This window comes from Cyprinus carpio, chromosome B4 (genome assembly GCF_018340385.1).
Source record: "Cyprinus carpio isolate SPL01 chromosome B4, ASM1834038v1, whole genome shotgun sequence".
NCBI lineage: Eukaryota > Metazoa > Chordata > Actinopteri > Cypriniformes > Cyprinidae > Cyprinus > Cyprinus carpio.
This window is the reverse complement of record NC_056600.1, coordinates 28897397-28919618: the sequence shown is the minus strand read 5'-3', so window position 1 is coordinate 28919618 and position 22222 is coordinate 28897397. Positions and strand designations below refer to the sequence as shown.

General features: G+C 39.8%; 1 protein-coding gene across 1 annotated transcript; it reads right to left on the bottom strand.

The window, feature by feature from the left end:
- Nucleotides 1-6104: 6104 nt before the first annotated feature.
- On the bottom strand, nt 6105-21590 carry LOC109080716 (zinc finger protein 91-like). Its single transcript, XM_042722826.1, has 3 exons — nt 21451-21590; nt 20812-20917; nt 6105-11749 (listed from the first exon to the last, which is right to left on the bottom strand). Exons 2-3 carry the CDS (start codon nt 20894-20896, stop codon nt 9123-9125), a joined length of 2712 nt encoding a protein of 903 aa, XP_042578760.1. The 5' UTR covers nt 20897-20917; nt 21451-21590; the 3' UTR covers nt 6105-9122.
- Between the last annotated feature and the right edge of the window lie 632 nt (nt 21591-22222).

Below are 22222 nucleotides of genomic sequence, written 5' to 3'. Positions count from 1 at the left end.
TTTGAAAGCATATAAGCGTCTCGTAGATGCTGCTCTGGAATTCATAATAGTCTCGGAGGTTTCCGCGGAAAGACCGGGACATATTAACTCACTCCGCTCAGAGGCCACGCCCACAGTTTCCACAGATCTGGCCTTGGGTGCCAAATCATTCCTCGTGCTTAGTAAGTCCTGTCTGAGGGGAATCTCCCATGGAGAGCCTGCTACTAGATTGTTCATTTTGGTGTACTGTGTGTGTGTGGTCTACCATGGAGAGACTGGTAGAAGGTTGTATACTCTGTCCAGCCGTATCCTGGACAACACCGCTGGAATTAGACGAATTGGAGGAAAAGCATACAAGCTGGTCCTGGGCCAATCGTGAGCTAACGCATCCAAGCCTAGGGGCTGATGGAGGGCATAGGAGAGAACCACAGCGGGCAATCGTAGTCGTGCTCGACGCCAATAAGTCCACTCTCGCCTCTCCGAATATCCGCCATAAAAGGCTCACCGTCTGTGGGTGTAATCTCCACTCCCCCTGCTCCAAAGTCTGTCTGGATAGTAGATCCGCTCCGACGTTCAAACGTCTGGGGACATGAACCGCTCGGATCGACAGAAATCTGTTCTGAGACCAAAGGAGAATACTCCTCGCCAGCCTGCACAGGGGGCGAGAGCGTAACCCTTCTTGATGATTCAGGTACGACACAACCGCCATGTTGTCTGACCTGAGTAGTACATGACGGCCGGTCAGCAGATTTGAGAAATACTGGAGAGCTAGAAAACCTGCCAGTAGTTCCAACCTGTTTATGTGCTAACCGCGTTGTGTCGCCAGCCCACACTCCGTGAGCTGGGCGCCCTTGACAAACAGCTCCCCAACCGGTCAAAGACGCGTCCCGTCATGACAGTCTCTCGGGAAGCACAAATCCCCAGCCGAACTCCGCCTAGAAGGAACTCGGTTGACATCCACTGTTTTATTGACATAACAGACCTCCGTGTCACCGAAATCGCGTGCGATCACGAAAAAACAACGGGTGAAATGTTCTGACTTTTCGTCCCACCACTGAAAAGGGCGCATGTGAAGTAAACCCAGACGGATTACAGGGGATGCCGCTGCCATCAGACCTAACAGCCTGAGGCACAGACTCACCGTCACTGTGCGACCTACTTTGAAGTGACGCGCGCTGGCGTGAGAGACTGACGTCGCGGGAGAGATAGTCTGGCTGTCATGCAGCGAGAGTCCAAATCTATTCCCAGAAAGGTTATCCGTTGAGAGGGGATTAAAACACTCTTCTGGAAATTCGTGCATAAGCCCAGGCTGCTTAAATGATTCAGCACTAAATCTCGGTGAGAGAGTGCTTGAGTCTGTGATTGAGCTAGCACCAGCCAATCGTCCAAGTAATTCAGCACATGAACGCCCTGGAGCCGCCGGGGCCAGAGCTGCGTCCCATGCATTTTGAAAAAGTTCGGGGAGCCAGGGCTAAGCGAAAAGGAAGAACACGGGTATTGATACGCTTTGCCCTCTAAAGCGAATCTGAGGAGCTTCCTGTGTCTCTTGATGATCTGAATATGAAAATATGCATCCTTCAGATCGATCCTGACAAACCAAGTGTTTGGTTGAATCTGAGACAAAATGGACTTTACCGTTAACATCTTGAATTTGCTCGTCCTGAGTGCAAAATTCAAATGGCGTAGATCCAATATGGGTCACAAACCGCCCCCTTTTTTTGGTACAACAAAATAGCGGCTGTAAAAACCTGACACCATCTGAGGGGGTGTACTTCTATAGCCCCTTTCCTCAGCAGAGCTGTCATTTCTTGCCGCAGCACCGCGACTTCCTCTGGTTTCACAACCGTGGAAAGAATTCCGCGGAAAGGAGGCGGCCTTTTCAAACTGAATGGTGTATCCGAGGGCGAATCGTCGTAACACCCATTGCGAAAATGCCGGGCAAAGCGTTCCCACGCGGCCCGAAATAGCGTCAGTGGTTTCAAGGTTTCCGCCTTTTGCAACGTTTTCATACGGCGTTAACATGCCCGAATCACGGAAAGCTCAGCGCGATCCGTAAGCGAGGGAAGCGCGTCGCGTCAAATTCGCTGTGTCTCGTTGTGTATAATCCTGAAGCGTGTCTACGGCAGGAGTTAATCCAACAAGATGAACATCGGGCTCTGCCGCTAGCAAAAAAGCGGCGGCTGTGTGAGCTGTCATAAACGGGCCGTCTTTGCCAGACCCTTGTAACGTTCCTCGGATTCTGAAGGCTGAATCGCGCAGAGTGTCTGAGGAAACGCCTGACATGATTGCTCGATCCAATGCTGCTCAAAGCGCCTTTTGCGGCGAGACAGTCAATGTTTGAGCGTGGGGACTGCAGTGAGAGGGTTGGATGCGCCAAAACGGTCCAACAGTGCTCTCTAGTGGAGGCACAGTCCCTGGCAAGCAGCGAGAATATCAGGAGCTGCTATTAGGAGCCCGAGGCGAGAGGCATTAGCCGTCGAACTCAGGTCCAATCTTTCGCTGTCGCTGGAGAGCCGGGTGGAAAGGCCTTAGGACCCCAGTCCTTACGCAGGGGCCATAGGCTAAGGCTCTTCCCGTGAGGCAGCCCGCTGGCGGTTTGAAGAGGTTGAACGAGACCGCTGGCGGGCTGTCGCTCGCTCAGTCTCCCCTGGGTCTGCGTGGAATCAGCTGGCGGAAAGCGGCTGATTGCTGTTTCGCTGCCCTAAATTTATCCACCACCGACGTAACTGCCTTTCCAAACAAACCGTCCTTAGAAACGGGCGCGTCCATGAGAAAGGATTTATCCTTTTCCTTGATATCGGTGAGATTCAGGCAAAGGTGGCACTCGACCGTAATCAAACCAGCCATGGAACGGCCCACTGCCCGAGCAGTATGTTTGGTAGCGCCAGAAGCGCCAAATCCGCTGCTCGACGCAGGCTCTTTCACAGCCTCGGTGTGATGCCCTCCCCCCTCGTCGAGATCTTTTAAAAGCTCCGCTTGGTAGGCCTGGAGGACCGCCATAGAGTGGAGCGATCGCAGCCGCCTGGCCAGCGGCCATGTAAGATTTCCCGACGAGGCTAGGCGTGACTCGACACGCCTTTGAAGGAAGGAGGGGCGAGACTTCCATGCCGTGGCGAATTAGAAGCCGAGATGTTCTGCGAGAGTCTCCTCCACCGGAGGCATCGCTGCATAGCCATGGTTCGCCATATCTGAAATGGTGGCGAAATCCGCGGCCGCAGCATTAGTGATGCGGCGCCAGTAGGACTGCTTCAGGACCTCGAAACCTCCTGGTGGAGGTCCGGAAAAAGGCAGGGGACTCACGGGGCTGCGCAGGAGCACGACTGGTTAAAAAGCGGTCGTCCAGCTTCGATGAAGGTTGGGCCTCGGCCTTCTCAACCTCCCAATCCAGTCCCAGCTTACCCACTGCCGACGAGAAACCACATCCAACAGCTCGCTGTAGGAGGAAAGCAAAAGCGTAACTTCACTCAATGTGAAGTAGAAGTTATCGTTAGCGAGGTGGAAAAGAGGAGAAAAATGTTGTTTGGATAGGCACAGTGTGGGCATTACTAATGCCAAAAGGCACTTAGTGGCAAGCGGTGGCAGGCATCCATAAATGCTGTAGCCTCACAACCTCGGACCGTGTCCGAAATAAAAAAGAAAATGGTCGGACATCAAAGTCGAGGCAAAAAAGCGTCTGGAGAAAACTCCATCGCCAGAGTGTGTCTGCCGCGGGTGGGGAAAGGGGACACGGGCTGACCCTCTTGATGAGAGACTGGCGGCAATTATTGGGAATCCTATTAAGTGGAGTGGTGACTGAGGTGGAGGGGGCGACACTGGCGCCAGATGCACCGGGTGCACACAGGTAAGAGAAATAAGTAAAATGAATGCAGTCAAGAGGAATGTATGCTAAGCTACACAATTACAGCGTTATGTAATATAGAACAATTTTATTTCCTTGCTGGAGTGTCTCCCTTCGCGGGGCCACCTGGTACACGATGCTGCAGCTGAGCAGCTTCTGGACCAAGCGTCATCGCCACGTCCGCTCTCAACCCTCAGCAGTGGGCGTGTCCTCACCGATGCAGTCCTTGAAATGCAGAGGATTCCAGTTCAATCACAGATGGCCAAGGAGTTGAAGGAAATGAAGAATGCCCTGACTGAAATAAACTGCACCTGGGGAATTCGATGAATAAATATATATTTTCCACACCTTTTTTGTTCAATACAATTGGCGATCATGGTATAGCTGGCGCAGCAGCAGCATTTGGCTCAAATCGCGAAGGTGTTGGGGTTCAGGACGGGGCCAACAGCATCGAAGCGACCAAGGGGTAGAGAACCTCAAATTCTGGTTCTAAAACACTGTGTAACAGCAAATGGTATATAAGTATCACACCTTTTCAACGTTATTCTGTGAACCTAACCTGTTCAAGGGTTACTTTACTTCAGAGGTATTCAGCGCATTCGTGCCCTATTGATGAAGCTCCAGTGGGTATGACAGATTTCACACATTATTTATATTTGTAGTGCTTAAGACAGATCAGATTTATATTTTTAATAATTATGTCTTATTTGATTAACCAAGACAGGTTAGATAATTTATTCATAGATGCAGCAGTGAGGTAATTTTGTGGCTATACAGTTTAGTATTACAGTTTTATTTTTATTATTCTTTTTTATTTCTTTAACAGTAAATATAGTTTATACACAACATTAAAAAAATTACACAATATACATATTAGTCTATTTTAAAATAAGCTTACATGTTGAAATGCTATCTTTCTTTATTTCATTGACTGATCCAATGTGTGGGGACTCATGTTAATTTGTACATTTTCAGGCTTATTTTCCGCTTGTTCTGTACAACTATGTTATTTTCTTTATCCTCTTTGAAAACAAAATAACTGTGAAATTTCCAGACATGAAAACGTGCAGCAGGAAGCATCGTAATTAATTCATCCCGCTTTTGAGGTGAATAATTGTAGACAGGTGTTATTTGCGCGTGCGCGATGAGGCGGCTGGCGTGTGTCATGATTCAATATACTATAGGATTATTGGTTATTAGTGTTAAATTTTCTATTTATTGCAATTATCTAATCAACCAATCACATGGCAGTTGCTTCAATGCATTTAGGGGTGTGGTCCTGGTCAAGACAATCTCCTGAACTCCAAACTGAATGTCAGAATGGGAAAGAAAGGTGATTTAAGTAATTTTGAGCGTGGGCATGGGTTTGTTGGTGCCAGACGGGCCGGTCTGAGTATTTCACAATCTGCTCAGTTACTGGGATTTTCACGCACAACCATTTCTAGGGTTTACAAAGAATGGTGTGAAAAGGGGGGAACATCCAGTATGCGGCAGTCCTGTGGGCAAAAATGCCTTATTGATGCTAGAGGTCAGAGGAGAATGGGCCGACTGATTCAAGCTGATAGAAGAGCAACTTTGACTGAAATAACCACTCGTTACAATCGAGGTATGCAGCAAAGCATTTGTGAAGCCACAACAGCAGAAGACCCCACCGGGTACCACTCATCTCCACTACAAATAGGAAAAAGAAGCTACAATTTGCACGAGCTCACCAAATTTGGACCGTTGAAGACTGGAAAAATGTTGCCTGGTCTGATGAGTCTCGATTTCTGTTGAGACATTCAGATGTTAGAGTCAGAATTTGGCGTAAACAGAATGAGAACATGGATCCATCATGCCTTGTTACCACTGTGCAGGCTGGTGGTGGTGGTGTAATGGTGTGGGGGATGTATTCTTGGCACACTTTAGGCCCCTTAGTGTCAATTGGGCATCGTTTAAATGCCACGGCCTACCTGAGCATTGTTTCTGACCATGTCCATCCCTTTATGACCACCATGTACCCATCCTCTGATGGCTACTTCCAGCAGGATAATGCACCATGTCACAAAGCTCGAATCATTTCAAATTTTTTTTTTGAACATGTCAATGAGTTTACTGTACTAAAATGGTCCCCACAGTCACCAGATCTCAACCCAACAGAGCATCTTTGGGATGTGGTGGAACGGGAGCTTCGTGCCCTGGATGTGCATCCCACAAATCTCCATCAACTGCAAGATGCTATCCTATCAATATGGGCCAACATTTCTAAAGAATGCTTTCAGCACCTTGTTGAATCAATGCCACGTAGAATTAAGGCAGTTCTGAAGGCGAAAGGGGGTCAAACACAGTATTAGTATGGTGTTCCTAATAATCCTTTAGGTGAGTGTATATCGCAGCTCCAGATGTTCCATGAGGCGACGGAAAACCAGTGTTTTCAACAACAGAGAGGGGCTGATCATCTAGAACAATGAATTCAAGTACTTTTTCTGTTATTTTTACAGCTTTAGGGTTCTACTTTGAAAGTTTTTCTTGCCTGTGAAACACATCTGTCAAGGTCAGCTGCTTTGACATCCTTTTTCCATTCGATTTGCGTGAACTCGTCGTGTTCTTTTGCGTGATGCTTGATTAAATTTGTTGTACTGCAAGTCGAAACACTACTTCCACCTCTTGAAACTTTGGCTTCGCAAATATTACAATTTGCAGTGCTACTCGCTGATGTTTCAAGGTTAAAATATTTAGGTTCCGACTCAACTTGCCTGTCACACTCACATGTGGTTGCGCAAGCAGCGCAACATATTTTAAATGTATTTAATTTTTTAAGGCAATGTTTTAAAATAAGTAATTGTATTCTTATAATAATTATTATAGTTTTAAAGTAGGCCATTGTTTTTTTGCTTTTCATTCATCAACCACTGGTAACAGTATTGAATTTGAATCGGTCATACATCGCCGATATCCAATCCCTTCAAAAAGCTTGGATCGGCGTCGATACCCATCCAGAGTATCGGATCGATGCATCCCTAGTGATCACATGTGCCATTTTTCCCAGACACGTCCTGGCCAGGATTTCTATATTGCCTAAAATATCCATTGTTTTGGCTCGGTTTGCACTGCTCAGACCGATCGAATGAAATCAAAGTTCTGTGAGCTTTAGAGAGCAGGCGGCTCCTTATGCTTTTGACTCACTCTTGTGGTACATTGATGTCATACACTGATCAGTCAGCGCGGCTTCAAGTCGTGCACACCTTATATGAGTATCTCCATCGCTTTGACCATTCTCTGTAGATCTACATTCTGAGGTAAGGGGCGTGACGTTTCTGAATGTGCAGTTTAAACGCAGTTTAGCAAATCACAACATACCAATCCCATTGTGTAATTCTGTGGGAGGGGCTTCATAAAACCAGAAAATCATCAGAGTGTTCATAAGAGAAGAAACAGAGCGATGTAGAATTAAGGTAAATTATGTTGAAAAATTTGTTTATTTAAAAACTAAGCATTAACACATGTTAGACTGCACCCCATAAACACAAGCCTAGAGAGGGGGAAAAAAATAATTTACGTTTAAATTAACGTTTCCAGTTGTTGTAAAGAGACAAGCCCCCAATTATCATGTCCTATCCTCAGTGCAGGGTTAGAGAGGAATAACTAAAAGAAAAAGAAAAAAGGAAAGAGGACAAGATTTCTCAAAATTTCCAAGGAAAAGTGTGGTATGTATTTACAATTCTCAACATAACAGCATGGAAGAAAAAAGAGAGAGACCTACTTACACACAGTATGTACACAGTATGGCGATAAAATACAAAACAACAACAACAAATAGTAATACTATGTCCTGGGATGTAAAAATACTTTTATATTCTTTCTTGTTGATCTTTTTTTCCCTGGGCAGTTCTTTTTTTTTTTTTTATAAGAAAAAATTACAGTGTGTATTTATTTGAGTAATGACGTCACACAAAGAACATTTACACAAATAGCCTCCAGAATGAATGTATAACTGATAACTGATTTTTTTTTTTGTAAACATTCTGCAACACTCCATATTTTCAGGTCTCTTTGATATATGAAACTAATCACTCTGGAAGGCCTGTGTAATACCTTTTTGCATTGTGAAGTCTCATGTAAATGATCACGTTTCCTTTAAAGGGATAGTTCACCCAAAAATAAAAAAATACCCTATGATTTATCTCTAACTTCGGCTAACTGTCGTATGCACATTCCCGAGAGAGTGGTGTCCAGCGGATGATGTATGATGTAGGTGTAGCGTAAGCTCCGTTGAGAATATGCTAGTCTTGCGAGAAACAAGTTTTGTTTACAGCAAAGAAAAACCAGTGTACTCTTGGCTTATATTGAAATCCTCCGACATTTTTCCTTTACAAATCCTCGTTTTGTACTATTAATTCATGACTGGTGTTTTGTTTTGCTCTCTTCTCTGCGCTTCCACATTCGTCACTTCCGTGTTCGTCAAAGCGTTTGCCTATGTCCTACATCATCTGGTGGACACCACTCTCTTGTGAAAGTGCATATGACAGTTAGCGGAAGTTAGAGATTAAGGTTTATTAAGTTAAGTTAAGAATATCGATATTTTTCTTACAAAAATAAGATAAATAAAATAAAGCGTGCACATTTGTAATAAAACGTGCCTCACACGGCTCCGTGGGGTGATTAAAGGCCCTCCTGCAAGCGTTTTTGTAAGAAAAATATCCATATTTTAAACATAATAAACACTTTTCTCTCACTTCGGGTATCTGTCGTACGCGGAAGCTGTTCTGGCGGATGACGTAGTACGTATGCACAGTGCGTGCGCAATTCACTACGAGAGGCCTCTATTCACCCCCCGGAGTCGTGTGAGGCACGTTTTATTATGAATGCGCATGCTTTATTTGACGACTTGTGGACTGTGCAACTGCAACATCTGCTGACTGCAATGACAGAGATTGGAATAGCCAGGACAATTTTTAATATAACTCTGACTGGATTTGTCTGGAAGAAGAAAGTCATATACACCTAGGATGCCTCAAGGGTGAGTAAAATTTTAATTTTTGGGTGAACTAACCCTGTACGGTTACTATGCTGATTAAAACCTTTTCTCTCTGGTGTAAATTTCATGTGCCTGTTAAGCATCTCATTTTGAGTGAAATTCCACACTGTTAGCAGGTAAAAAGGTAAAAGGTAAAAGGCTTCTCTTAAGATTAAGATTAAGATTTCCTTTTCGGTTAAAACATTTTCCACACTGTTGACAGTTGAAAGGGCTCTTTCCAGTGTGAACTTTCATATGGACTTTAGGGTTTCCATGTTGATCAAAACTCTTTCCCACTGAGGGGATTAATTACAGCTTTTCTCCAGTGTGAATTCTCATATGGACTTTAAGGTTTCCATGCTGAATGAAACACTTTCCACACTTAGGGCATGTGTATGGCTTCTCTCCAGTGTGAGCTCTCATGTGCCTGTTAAGGCTTCCTCTTTGAGTGAAACTCTTTCCACACTGAGGGCATGAGTAAGACTTCTCTCTGGTGTGTATTCTCATGTGCCTGTTAAGGCTTCCTTTTTGAGTGAAACTCATTCCACACTGCTGGCAAGTGAATGGACTTTCTCCTGTGTGTACTCTCATGTGGTCATTAAGGTTTCCTTTTCGGTTAAAACTTTTTCCACACTGTTGTCTGGTAAAAGGCCTTTCACCTGTATGTATTTTCACATGGACTTTAAGGTTTCTATGTTGATGAAAACCCTTTCCACACTGAGGGCATGTGTAAGGCTTCTCCACAGTCTGAATTTTCATGTCCCCGTTGAGAATCCCTTTTTGAGTGAAACTTACTCCACACTGTTGGCTGGTGAAAGGGTTTTCTCCAGTGTGAATTCTCATATGTTCTTCAAGCTTTTCATTTTGATCAAAACTCTTTCCACCTCTTTCCAGTTTTGTGAACTGTTGACAGGTAAAAGGGTTTTCTTCTGTATGAATCTTCATGTGCACATTAAGGTTTCCCTCTTGAGCAAAACTGTTTCCGCACTGCAGGCATGAATAAAGTTTTTCACGATTGTGAATTCTCATGTGTACTTTAAGGTTTACATGTTGATGAAAGCTCCTTCCACACTGAAGGCATGTGTAAGGCTTCTCTCCAGTGTGAATTCTCATATGCCTGGTAAGGTTTGTTTTTTGATTGAAGTGTTTTCCACACTGTTGGCAGGTGAAAGGGCTTTCTCCAGTGTGAATTCTCATGTGTACTTCAAGCTTTTCACTTTGATCAAAACTCTTTCCACACTGAAGGCATGTGTAAGGCTTTTCCCTAGTATGATTTCTTATGTGCCTATTGAGAACCGCTTTTTGTGTGAAACTTACTCCACACTGATGGCACGAGTAAGGTTTCTCTCCGGTGTGTATTCTCATGTGCCTGTTAAGGCTTCCTTTTTGAGTGAAACGTTTTCCACACTGATGGCAAGTGAAAGGGTTTTCTCCAGTGTGCACTATCATGTGATATTTAAGGTTTACTTTTTGGTTGAAGTGTTTTCCACACTGTTGGCAGGTAAAAGGCCTTTCTCCTGAATGAATTCTCATGTGTACTTTAAGGTTTACATGTTGATAAAAGCTCTTTCCACACTGAAGGCATGTGTAAGACTTCTCTCCAGTGTGAATTCTCATATGCCTGTTAAGGTTTGTTTTTTGAATGAAGTGTTTTCCACACTGTTGGCAGGTGAAAGGTCTTTCTCCTGAATGAATTTTCATGTGGACTTCAAGGTTTCTATGTTGATGAAAACCCTTTCCACACTGAGGGCATGTGTAAGGTTTCTCCCCAGTGTGAACTTCCATGTCCCTATTGAGAATCCCTTTTTGAGTGAAATTTACTCCACACTGTTGGCTGGTGGAAGGGTTTTCTTCTGTATGAATTTTCATGTGGACGTTAAGGTTTCCCTCTTGAGCAAAACTGTTTCCGCACTGCAGGCATGAATAAAGTTTTTCACGTTTGTGAATTCTCATGTGTACTTTAAGATTTACATGTTGATGAAAGCTCCTTCCACACTGAAGGCATGTGTAAGGCTTCTCTCCAGTGTGAATTCTCATATGCCTGGTAAGGTTTGTTTTTTGATTGAAGTGTTTTCCACACTGTTGGCAGGTGAAAGGTCTTTCTCCAGTGTGAATTCTCATGTGTGCTTCAAGCTTTTCATTTTGATCAAAACACTTTCCGCACTGAAGGCATGTGTAAGGCTTTTCCCTAGTATGATTTCTTATGTGCCTATTGAGAACCGCTTTTTGTGTGAAACTTACTCCACACTGAGGGCATGAGTAAGGCTTTTCTCCGGTGTGTATTCGCATGTGCCTGTTAAGGTTTGTTTTTTGATTGAAGTGTTTTCCACACTGAAGGCAGGTGAAAGGTCTTTCTCCAGTGTGAATTTTCATGTGTACTTCAAGGTTTACTTTTCGGTTGAATTGTTTTCCACACTGTTGGCAGGTAAAAGGCCTTTCTCCTGAATGAATTTTCATGTGGATTTTAAAGTTTCCATGTTGATGAAAACCCTTTCCACACTGAGGGCATGTGTAAGGTTTCTCCCCAGTGTGAACTTTCATGTCCCTATTGAGAATCCCTTTTTGAGTGAAATTTACTCCACACTGTTGGCTGGTGGAAGGGTTTTCTCCAGTGTGAATTCTCATGTGGATTTTAAGATCTCCAGGCTGATCGAAACACTTTCCACACTGAGGGCATGAGTAAGGTTTCTCTCCACTGTGAATTCTCATGTGCCTGTTAAGGCTTCCTTTTTTAGTGAAAAGCTTTCCACACTGAAAGCAGGTTAAACAACTTCTAGCTCCTATCGCTTTTTTAACTCTTTTTCGTGAGGAAGTCTTTTTAGTCTGTGAGCAATTGAAGGATTTTTCTTCAGTTATGAATTCATGAAGATTTTCATGCTGATCTTTCTCTTTCATTTTATTCAGCACTTCCTTCTCCTTTTTAATTGCTGTCAGGTCTAAGGCAAAAAAGAAAAAGACAAACATTTAAACATGTAAAACATTAACGGGTTAGTTCACCAAAAAATTAAAATTAGGCCATAAATTACTCACCCTGAAGTCTTCCTAGGTGTATATGACTTTCTTCTTTCAGGCAAATCCAGTCAGAGTTATTTTAAAAATTGTCATTGATCTTTCAAGCTGTTTGATGTCACTCAGCGGGTGTTGCACTGCATCAGTCCAAAAGAAGTTTAATAAAAAGCACATCCATTTAAAAATGTCTGTCTAAAAATGTGCTGAATATGCACTCTTTGTGTATGGCTTGGTTTTGGTTTTAACCTAATCAAGATCTTCTTTGCATTGAGCTTCTATATTTCTCTAATATTTAAAATGCATAACGCAGCAGCGGCGCATCTCGTGGGCTAGAGTAGACTAATAAAACATTAAAATGCAACGTCACTTACATTACCGCATCTTGCGCGCCACTGATGACGCTCCCTGACACACTCCTAACATTCAAATGCAAATGTTTATTTTAAATTCGACTAATATTATTATTTTTTTAATTATTCACAATCTCCACATCACAGGCAGGCACAGCACTCAATTCAGCACGTGTTCGTGTGAGCTGTCTGCGTCACTCGTAGAACGTGCCTATATTGTGCACTATATCGAACATTTTTATATCGTTGTCTGAGTAGTTGTTCAGTCGTTAAATATATAGAAGTCTGCGTCACTCGTCAAACGTGCACTCTAGCTTGCGCCAACAGTTGTACACAGAAGCAGCTCCGGGAGCATGACGTATGGAGCTCAGCGCTGCGCTGTCTCGTGAAAACCAACGTTTGTTTACAGGATCAAAAGAAGCAAAGTTTCCTTACTCTAGCAAAGGAAAATCAGTCTTCTCTTGGCTTATATCGAAATCCTCCAACATTCTTTTTTACAAATCCTCGTCTTGTACTTCTAATTAGTGACCGTTGTTTTGTTTAGATCTCGCCGCTGCATATCCGCGTTCTTCACTTCTGAGCGGCGCATGCGCAAACCTGACCTCATACGTCATTGCCCCAGAACTGCTTCATTTACAACAGTGAGCGCAAGCTAGATTCAAGTGATTATTACGTTTTGAATATGGATATTTTCTTACAAAAACGCATCAATTGGCTACAGGAGGCCTTTGTTTACCCCCCGGAGCCGTGTGAGACACTTCTCTTGGACTGAAGCAGTGCAACACCCGCTGAGTGACATCAAACAGCTTGAAAGATCAAAGACAATTTTTAAAATAACTCTGACTGGATTCGTCTGAAAGAAGAAAGTCATATACAATAATGACTTACAATAATGAGTAATTTATGGCCTAATTTTCATTTTTGGGTGAACTAACCCTTTAAAACCAACAACATGTTGTACAATCTCATATACACTTAGCTACTGAAACAGTTGCTGCATGTAATCTCAGAACATCTTTTATATTTTGTTTCAGTGAGCCAGTAAGCATGCTTGATATGCCTATATCAAGTGCTGGTGATTGGCTTTGGTGAGGCATAAAGGAAAAGCACTAGGTTACACCCAGAAACGTGGCTCACACCCGAGGCTGTAGTGTGTAAGCATCACAACCCCATAAATGCAAGGCTAAGTTTACACTACAGCATTTTCATTTTAAATTGCATTTTTAAATGAAAATCATCCTCATCCATACTGGTGTTTCCACAGCATTTCAGAAAAGAGCCTCCGAGTCGAAACAGTGATCACGGAAGAGAAAACACAGGCAGAAAGCACTGGAAGCAGCTAATGTTCATCAGTAAATAAGTGGAAAATTAATAGAAATGATGATTCGTTCTGAGCTATGCATTTAACGCACTAGTGTAGCCGTAGCCTAGAAGATGTGGAAAATGAAAACTATTTTAAGTTTCAGTATAAATGTCAACAAGCTGAAAAAATAAAACCAAATATTTTTTTAGACAATTTTAATCTTAAATTGACTTAATATTGGTATCGAAAAAAGTACTGTTCAGGAACTGGTATTGAAATTAAATTCTTAAATTCAATTACTTTTTAATTTTAACTATAATAACCAACATTCAAATTAAAATTTTGTAGCCTATTCAAAAATGTAAATTGCACATAATGCCATTTTTTAATTCACTTCTAGATGATACAATTTATATTTGTTGTTGAAATATAATCATTTACACAGTGGCTGTCATAACTTGTTTCATAAAAGGTTTATTTAAACACATTAAATAATTTAGACATCACTAACAGGTCAAGCCAAATATAATTAAATATATATATAGTCTAATATTTCTCAAAGTTTTTCACTAGATGTGTACACTGATGACCAGCCTGAGGTAGTCTAAATTAAATGCTGTGTGACATTTTGTTTACAAGCTGTCTTGATGTCTTTCTGCAATTAAAACACTGATTTAGCGATTACGTGAGATGTTCATTCTATGGCTCAGTCGATTTAAATTTTTAATTTAATTACATGATGTGTCAATTAGTTTAATTTTTTGTTTATTTCATTTGGCTTTGAAAATACCCACAAAAGCTTATTTAAAGCTATTTTTATTAAATGAGAATGTAATGTAGACAGGAAGTAGACATTAACAATAGTAGCTTAAGAAATAAATATTTTATCTGGATCGACAAAGTTTATTACACAAACGTATAGGCTACAACTATCTTACATAAATGGAATATAAAAGAAGATAATTTGTGAAACATCTCAGTTTTTTTCCCTTCATGCAATGAAAGTCATTGGTAACCAAAACAACTTTATCAAAAATTTTCAAAATACCTTCTATGTTCCACAAAAGTCATTCAGTCATTCAGGTTTGAGTAAATGATGTAATTTAAATTTTTTAGGGGAAAATATCCATTTCAAGGTTTTCCCCTTTTTATTTTAAAGTAAATAATACAATAATACTCTTTATAAATCGTTCAAATGGCTGATTCATTCAGGAACTGAGTAAACAGCTCACTTCATGAATGGGCCTTTGAATCATTGGTTCACACGATTCATTCAAAACACGGATTCATTTAGAAACAAAGCACAGATGCGTTGCTTGGAGACGCACAACAATTCTGCTGTGGCTTTAGGTAATTTTTTATTGGCAAAAACAGACAACATTGTGTTTAAAATATAAAACAATATTACCGTCTTATTTACTGAACCTTTGTTTAAAATCACATTTGCACTCATGGTATTCGGACATAAACAGCACTTGTGTGATAGATAAGTATTGCTCTCATTGCTCGTGTGATATCGCTTATCATATGATATAAATATATGCTTATGAGAATTTTTGCCCCAATATCTTGAATTTTAGGGCATAACTGCGCTTATGAAGTTGTTACCCTGTATCATATTTGTCAACAGTATGAAATGTAAGATGACGTACAGGTCTGGGGGCGGGGCCACTGCCTTAACTGCACTAAAATATTTAAATTGTGTTATTTTTTCATTATTAAAATTAAAATTAGGTTAATGTGTTAAAGTAGGCTAAAGATGAAGGGATGATCGCACACACTCGCGCTCCGCGCTGTCGTTACGGATTATTCACATGGGGCGTCAATGCCTATCGTTTACTTTGAATGTAGTGACGTCAAGCGTTGCCGAACTGAATTGGATGCATTAGAACTACCTCTGTGAAGTTGGGCCCCTACCCAATGCAAAACTTTGTCAAAACCGTCTCATTCGTTTGTGCTCCATTTGTGCTGTAAAAATTTTAGTTTGTGTTGCTTTGGTTTTTTAGATATTAAAATATTATTTAGTGATTATTCTGAAGTCACTCAACCCCCCACATCCTCCAAATTTACCCCAAATAGTCTTGTTTGTGATGGTTTGCGGCAGTAGTATTTTCATTTTTGCTACTGCCTTTAACAATAGCCTACATTTGAAGTAATAAAGTAAAATTCAAGTGGCAAACCAAATCACATGAAATAGTCCCGATTACTTAATTGTTAGTAGCCATTTTCATTCAATTAGGCTAATTAAGAAAAATGACATAGGCCTATTTCATTATATCTTTACAAAACCGAAACAAAAAAATAACAAAAGTAAAGACTTGATATTCATAGGCCTATTTTCGTTTCTGTGCACGTTAATAAAACATGCAATACTGTATCCAAGTCCGTGTAGCCTATACTTTTGCATTTATTCGTTTTTCCTTTTTTAACCATGGTGAAACAAATTTAAAAAAGAATAGTGTAGTATTTTTAAATGCTATCCTGAAAAATCAAAATTGAAAATAGAACTGTACATAAAAAAAGCTGCCCAAGAAAAGTAAAATACTGAATTATTTGTGACTTTTTGCACCTTTAATAAACATTTGAAAAATGCACAAATTAATGTAGAAAAAATTCAATTTTAACAAGTTTTCTTTGGTCAAATTAGAAGTAATGCTTCTCCCACACGTCAGTTGAGAACTAACCATCTCTGTGCTAGATCATTGATAGGAGAAGCTGGGCAATTAATAGTAAATATGACCAAAACAGGATATTATTATTAGTTTTTTATATGAATTATTAAACCACTATATAGGCACCTTTCAAGAGTTCAGGAGGAGTGTGGGAGTATTATCACGCTTACTGTATGATAGAGGCGACTGCGCAATCCCTTGAATTTTTTTTTTTCTGTGGAAATAACTTAAAATACTAATTTCTGGATGTGCTTCCTGTCGTCTCATACGGTCTCCGTGAATGGAGCGCATCACAACAATGAACCGGCTCACAGACATCAGAAATCTATGTAGGGTTTCTGCAGATATGAACAAGCTAAATTTAAGACTTTTTAAGACCTTCTTAATACCACCATATATGAAAATTGAGACCTAATCCTGCAATGGAAATACACATTATATTGCATACATACAGTATATGTAATATTTAATGTGTTTAATGTAAAAATAAAACAAAACATCATCGCTGTCATAAATTATATTACTATAATATACTGTTCATTTAACATTTTTATAGAACTTTTCATATTAGCAGACAATATTCCATACAAAATATCCCCACAAAAGAGATGGTCTATTTATTCTGAAGCAATATTTTTAGTGTTCGATCAGCTTTTACATACTTAAATCTGCATATTTTTATTTACCTTTACAAAGACCTTTTTCAACCTTTTATATGTAAATATCATCTTTCATGTCAAATTATTACAATTGATCAATAAATTAAATATACACTATAGGGCTGCTACCAGTCAGATTAAATAATTTAAACTGCAAAATTACAGCTACAATAAATAATATTATGAGATTGATGTTTTAAATAAATTTTTGGATATACAAATAAGAAATGTTGGGGGGAAAATGCACACTTTTAAACAGACTAAACCACCAGTAGGTGGCGGTTAGTCACTTAATGAGTGAGTCATTGTGGCATTCAACCGATTCGTTCAAAGCGCTGAATCATTCAGTAACAAAACACCACCGAGTCTTGCTTAGAGAATTAGGTACTTCTGCTGTGATCTTTGTTCTGAACTATTTTTGTTGTAGAAATAGAACAAAAAGAGAAAATATTGTGTCTAAAATGTAAGAAATTTAATAATTACCTGACTACTTGTTTACTGAAATAAAACCAATGGGACATTTGGAATCATAAAAATATTCAGCAAAATAGCTCCCTTGTCAGGGTGTTACTTAACTATATCATGTTATAATAAACTAAACATTTAGAATTTTTACCTAAGTGTGTTTCTTCTGAGCTTCTTTATGTGTGCTGTCACGCTCGTTTGTTCTGAAGTCTCTCACAAACCTTGATACCAGAAATACATTATCAAGCGCTGTTTATGCCGAATGTAATAAAATCAGAAGAATCATTACCGCGTTTCGATGCTACGCTGGTTATTTTTTTGTCACTTAAATTTTAGTCAGGCTATTTGTCCAGTCGGGTAAGTAAAAAACAAAAGTAAACTAGCTGGAAAGCTGGTCAGCTGTAGCTCGACCTACATTATTATTGAGAACATTATATTAGGGCTGCAACAACAAATCGATAAAAATCGATTACTAAAAGAGTTGGCAACGAATTTCATAATCGATTTGTTGTCGTGCGACACGGAGACGTTTGAATATTATTAAAAAAAATTATAATAATAATAAAATAAAAACTTGAGTTGAGCGCGGAGCGGAGTGAACACACTCGGTCTTTCTCGCGCACTGATGCTAGCAGAGTTTGGCGCCTCATAGGCCCTGTCCCAAATGGCGCACTTCATGTGGACTTTCGGTCTCATGGACTTAAATTGCGCGTGCTCGCCGAGTCTATGAGTCCGTATGGCGTCCCATTCAGCATTTTAACGCTCTGAAGTGTGCTCAGCAGCGCCCCCTTTGTACCCTTGAAGCGGTCTTCCGCGAAGCCCGCATAGATGCAGGCGCCGCACACTTTAACTACCCAGGAATCCTTGCGAAATGCCAATCAGACAACAGATGGGAGGAGATTTCGCTCAAGAGCAATTGATGACATGGCTGGGAAGAAAATAGTTTAATAGTGTAGGTATCATTATGGTTTTTATGACCTAGGTGTACATTTTACCAGTTGTTACCTACAGTTTATACAAACATTATGGTCATCGACAAGTGGTTGATATTTCAAACATAATAATAGCGTGTTGAATAATACGATCGCATTAGGATTCATTAAATAAATAGAACCGAATGTCAGGGCTTTACTGAGTCATATGTAAACCTAGTATTTATATTTAAACCTGTAAATTCATCTGAAACTCCTGTCAAAAAACAACCAGACTGTTATTTCCGGTGTGACAATCGAGTCTGGCCTCGTGGACACACGCCAAGGGCCCTATAGGTCTGCTCTACATGACGTCACCAAAGTGTGGACTCTGAGGAAGTCCACAAGTCCGGAGTGTGCCATTTGGGAAAGGGCTATAGAAGGGGGTGAGCAAGTAAGGAGTGTGAAAAATGGGCGGAGGTAGAGGAAAGATACACGGCAGAGGCAGATAAATCCGTGCGACCCAAGTCATCCAAGGTGTGGGAGCACTTCACACTAAATAAACAGAAAAAGTGTGTGTTAACTGCAAAATATGCAAACGCGACATGGCATGGCACGGGAGCACCACGGCAATGATCCAGCACCTGAAACGCAAACATGTTGGAGTCTTTGATGAGGAGGAAGGGAGTTCAACAGCAGGGTAAGTCACTACAGAATCCTACTTTTGTTCCGTTTTGAAGTGAGGAACGTAATGTCCCTGGTGCTGGTGTTTGCTCGTTATCCAGCTTGACAAGCATGACAAGTTAGCGTTAGCTCGTTAATAACAGTAGTAAAGCAGGGGTGGTATAGTTACTTTGCACTTTGCATTGCAAGACTAAAGACATGTTTTTATTCACTCGCCTTTTTTGGACCATTCATTTTTCAATCTGTTGTCACGTATAGCTACACTGCAATAAAAGCTTTTCTTACTTAGTAATTTTGTCTCGTTTCCAGTCCAAATATCTAAAAAATCTTAAATCAAGATTAGGCTACTAGACAAGAAAAATGGCATGAGAAAATTAAGTGATGCTTAAAACTTCTGTTTGAGATTATATCTCATTAAAATTATTTTTCTTACCCCATTAGCATGGTAGATTTTTTTTTTTTTTTAGATAATTTTTCTTTTTTTGTTTTTTTTTTTATTTCTTATGCTATTTCATGTGTCTAGTAAATGTATCTTGATTTAAGATTTTTTAGATATTTAGACTGAAAACAGGACAAAACTACTAAGTTAGAAAAGCATTTTTTGCAGTGTATATTCTGTGCTTTGTCCCATATAGGTTTTTATTGACAAATATATTTGTGTGTGTTGTACTTTTTAATTTAATTTTAAAGTTCTTTTATAGCACTTGGTGTATAAATGAACCTTGCACTTACTATAATTTAATGAATAAGCTTCAAGTGAACTTGAGAGAGAGAGTGTGTACGTGTGTGTGTGTGTGTGTCTGTATATGTGTGTGTGTGTGTGTCAGTGTGAGAGTTTGTGAGTGTGTGCGTCTGCAGTGTAGTGTAGAGAACAAGTTCTGAGTTCTGACATTCAAACAAATCCTGTTAAATTTTCTGATTTGTATTGTTCTTTATTTTTTATAAATTATTTATTGTTCTGGCAGCTCAAGTGGCACTTTATTAAAAAAAAAGTCTATATATTTGGCAGATGTAAAGCATACATGTGTATGTTTTTTGTGTTAGTCCATTTTTATTTTATTTTATTATTATTATTATAACAGCTCAGGGATGTTCAAGGAGAAACATGTTTGTGCACTTTCTAAAGATTTTAGTTCTGTTTTTGAATAAAGGGTTGGAAATGAATGCTTTTCTTGTTTTTTATCCGATTCATCGAAAAAATAATCGACAGATTAATCGATTATTAAAATAATCGTTAGTTGCAGCCCTACATTATATAAAAGATATTTTAGCGATAATGTGAACAAAAATATTTCAGCCCTATTGAATCTGAATTTAAGACATTTTAAGACTTTTTAAGGCCTTTTATTAGGAAAACGACACATTCATAATCAATACTTTTGCCAGTGTTTTGCTACATTAATCAGTTTATAAAAGAGACAGTAGGAAAAACTAAAATATTACCAGCACAAACAACTGAGACTATTTGGTGTAAATCTGGAGCGTGTGGGGGGCTGGCGACGTCATCGTCTATAATTCAGTGTCTAATGTTTTAAAAACGGAAGCGGCACAAACGAAAATATTACAGGCACAAACTATTTTGCGTTGAGTGGAGGGCCAGCTTCACGGAGGTGTTAGAATTTAATGATCGGTCTCGCCACATCAGCATTTATTGTCTGAATTTCCTGGAAAAACGAATGATTTGTTAGGTACACATGCTGAATACATGTACCGTTACACCCCTACACTCTCTAAAACCTCTTCCTGTCCTTATTATATCTATCTTTATTTGACGTTCAGCCAAAGTAGCAGCTGATGGGTATTATACATTAATGCAGATGTGTTATGATATGGTGACAGAAGTAACAGCTGGACTATACTCTACTGGACTTTCTGTCAATCCAGTCACAACAAACTCATGATGACGGTTTAATAAGAATCAGATGCTTTGAGATTGAAAACCAACCTGTTAGTTCCTCGAAATCCTCTTGTTTGAGACAGAAGACTTCTTCAATCCTTATGTCTACAGTCTCCTCTTTAATAAACGCCATGGTTCTGTGTGTTTGGACAGTCTGTCGTGATTAAGAAGGGAATAATTAACCGATAGAAAGAGAAGTCAAAACTACATCTCCATCAGCTCCTCAAGCACTAGACAAACACACCGCTCAAAACACGCAGTTCAAACCAAAGGACACAAAGTATACAGGAAGTTTAGCATTTACTTGTGCTTTATATTTCTTATTGTATGACAGTATATTCCGCGTTTTTATCCAAACATTTGCTGGGTTTGTTTTCACTACACGTTTGTGTCGTTCGAAACAGAATCATTTTGCTACAAATTGGGTTCAGTTTAGTTTTAAAGAGCTCCGTTTCTCCATCACTACTTGCTAGGGAGCGAATTCGTGTTTACAATCTAGTGATTCAGAACTCAGGGAGAGAAATGAGACACAACTGTTCTGTTACTCATGCAGATAAGCTTAACTTACACGAAGAAATGTTTTTTTAGTGTTAGGTAACGTGTTACGAAGGTAAATTAAACAATAGTTATCTGTACAATAAATTGGTTGTAATTATTTAAACACTTCAGATGATTAAAAACACAAACCTCTCCTCAGCCGAATCACAGACGCGGGGAGCAGACTTATGACGTCACGGCGTCAAACCAAAATAAAAGTCTTCTTTTTCTTCTTCTTCTAGCGTTTTGGCAAACCAGCGAAAATGTGCATTACTGCCACCTACTGGTCTGGAGTGTGGAGTGGAAGAAAGAAACGACCCAATAAATAAATAAATAAATAAATGCTTTACGAGGAGAGAGAGAGAGAGAGAGAATTTTGATTTTTAACAAAACTTTAATACAAGTAGAAAAATCACAGTACAATTAAAACCATTATTGATGCCTAAAGCAAATCACATAAATGTAAAAACCAGGTCGGCTTCAAACAAACAACACAGAAGACCGTTACAGCAACAAATACTTTCAAATGTGTCAAGATCATCCATATGCTTATAATAATTAAAATCAATCAATATCCTTGCTTGTACCATATTTGAAAAAAAAAAACAACTATATTCTGTTCCAGATTATGTTCAACTTTCTTCTTCCTGCTTATATAGACAGCCAGCTTGGCTTGACCTAATATAAAATTAAACAATTGACAAAAAAAAAATCGTCTTTTCCTTACATATTTAAAACCAAAAATAAACACTTCCAAAGAAAAGGTTTCACTGCAACGTGTGAAAACATTTCTTAAAAACAAAAACAAAACATTCAATCTAGCATAGTTCACAAAAGCATGAAAAATGGTTTCCCTCTCATTGCGAAAAGGACATTCAGCACCAATCTCTGGGTTCAAGACTGAGATGAAAGAATTGACTGC

What these genes read in the sequence shown, in the direction of transcription:
- LOC109080716 (XM_042722826.1), bottom strand. Translation starts at nt 20,896, where the DNA reads ATGGCGTTTATTAAAGAGGAGACTGTAGACATAAGGATTGAAGAAGTC. An exon ending in GGATTTCGAGGAACTAACAG is followed by an intron (nt 11,750 to 20,811) that starts GTTGGTTTTCAA and finishes TTTTTGCCTTAG; the next exon opens with ACCTGACAGCAATTAAAAAG.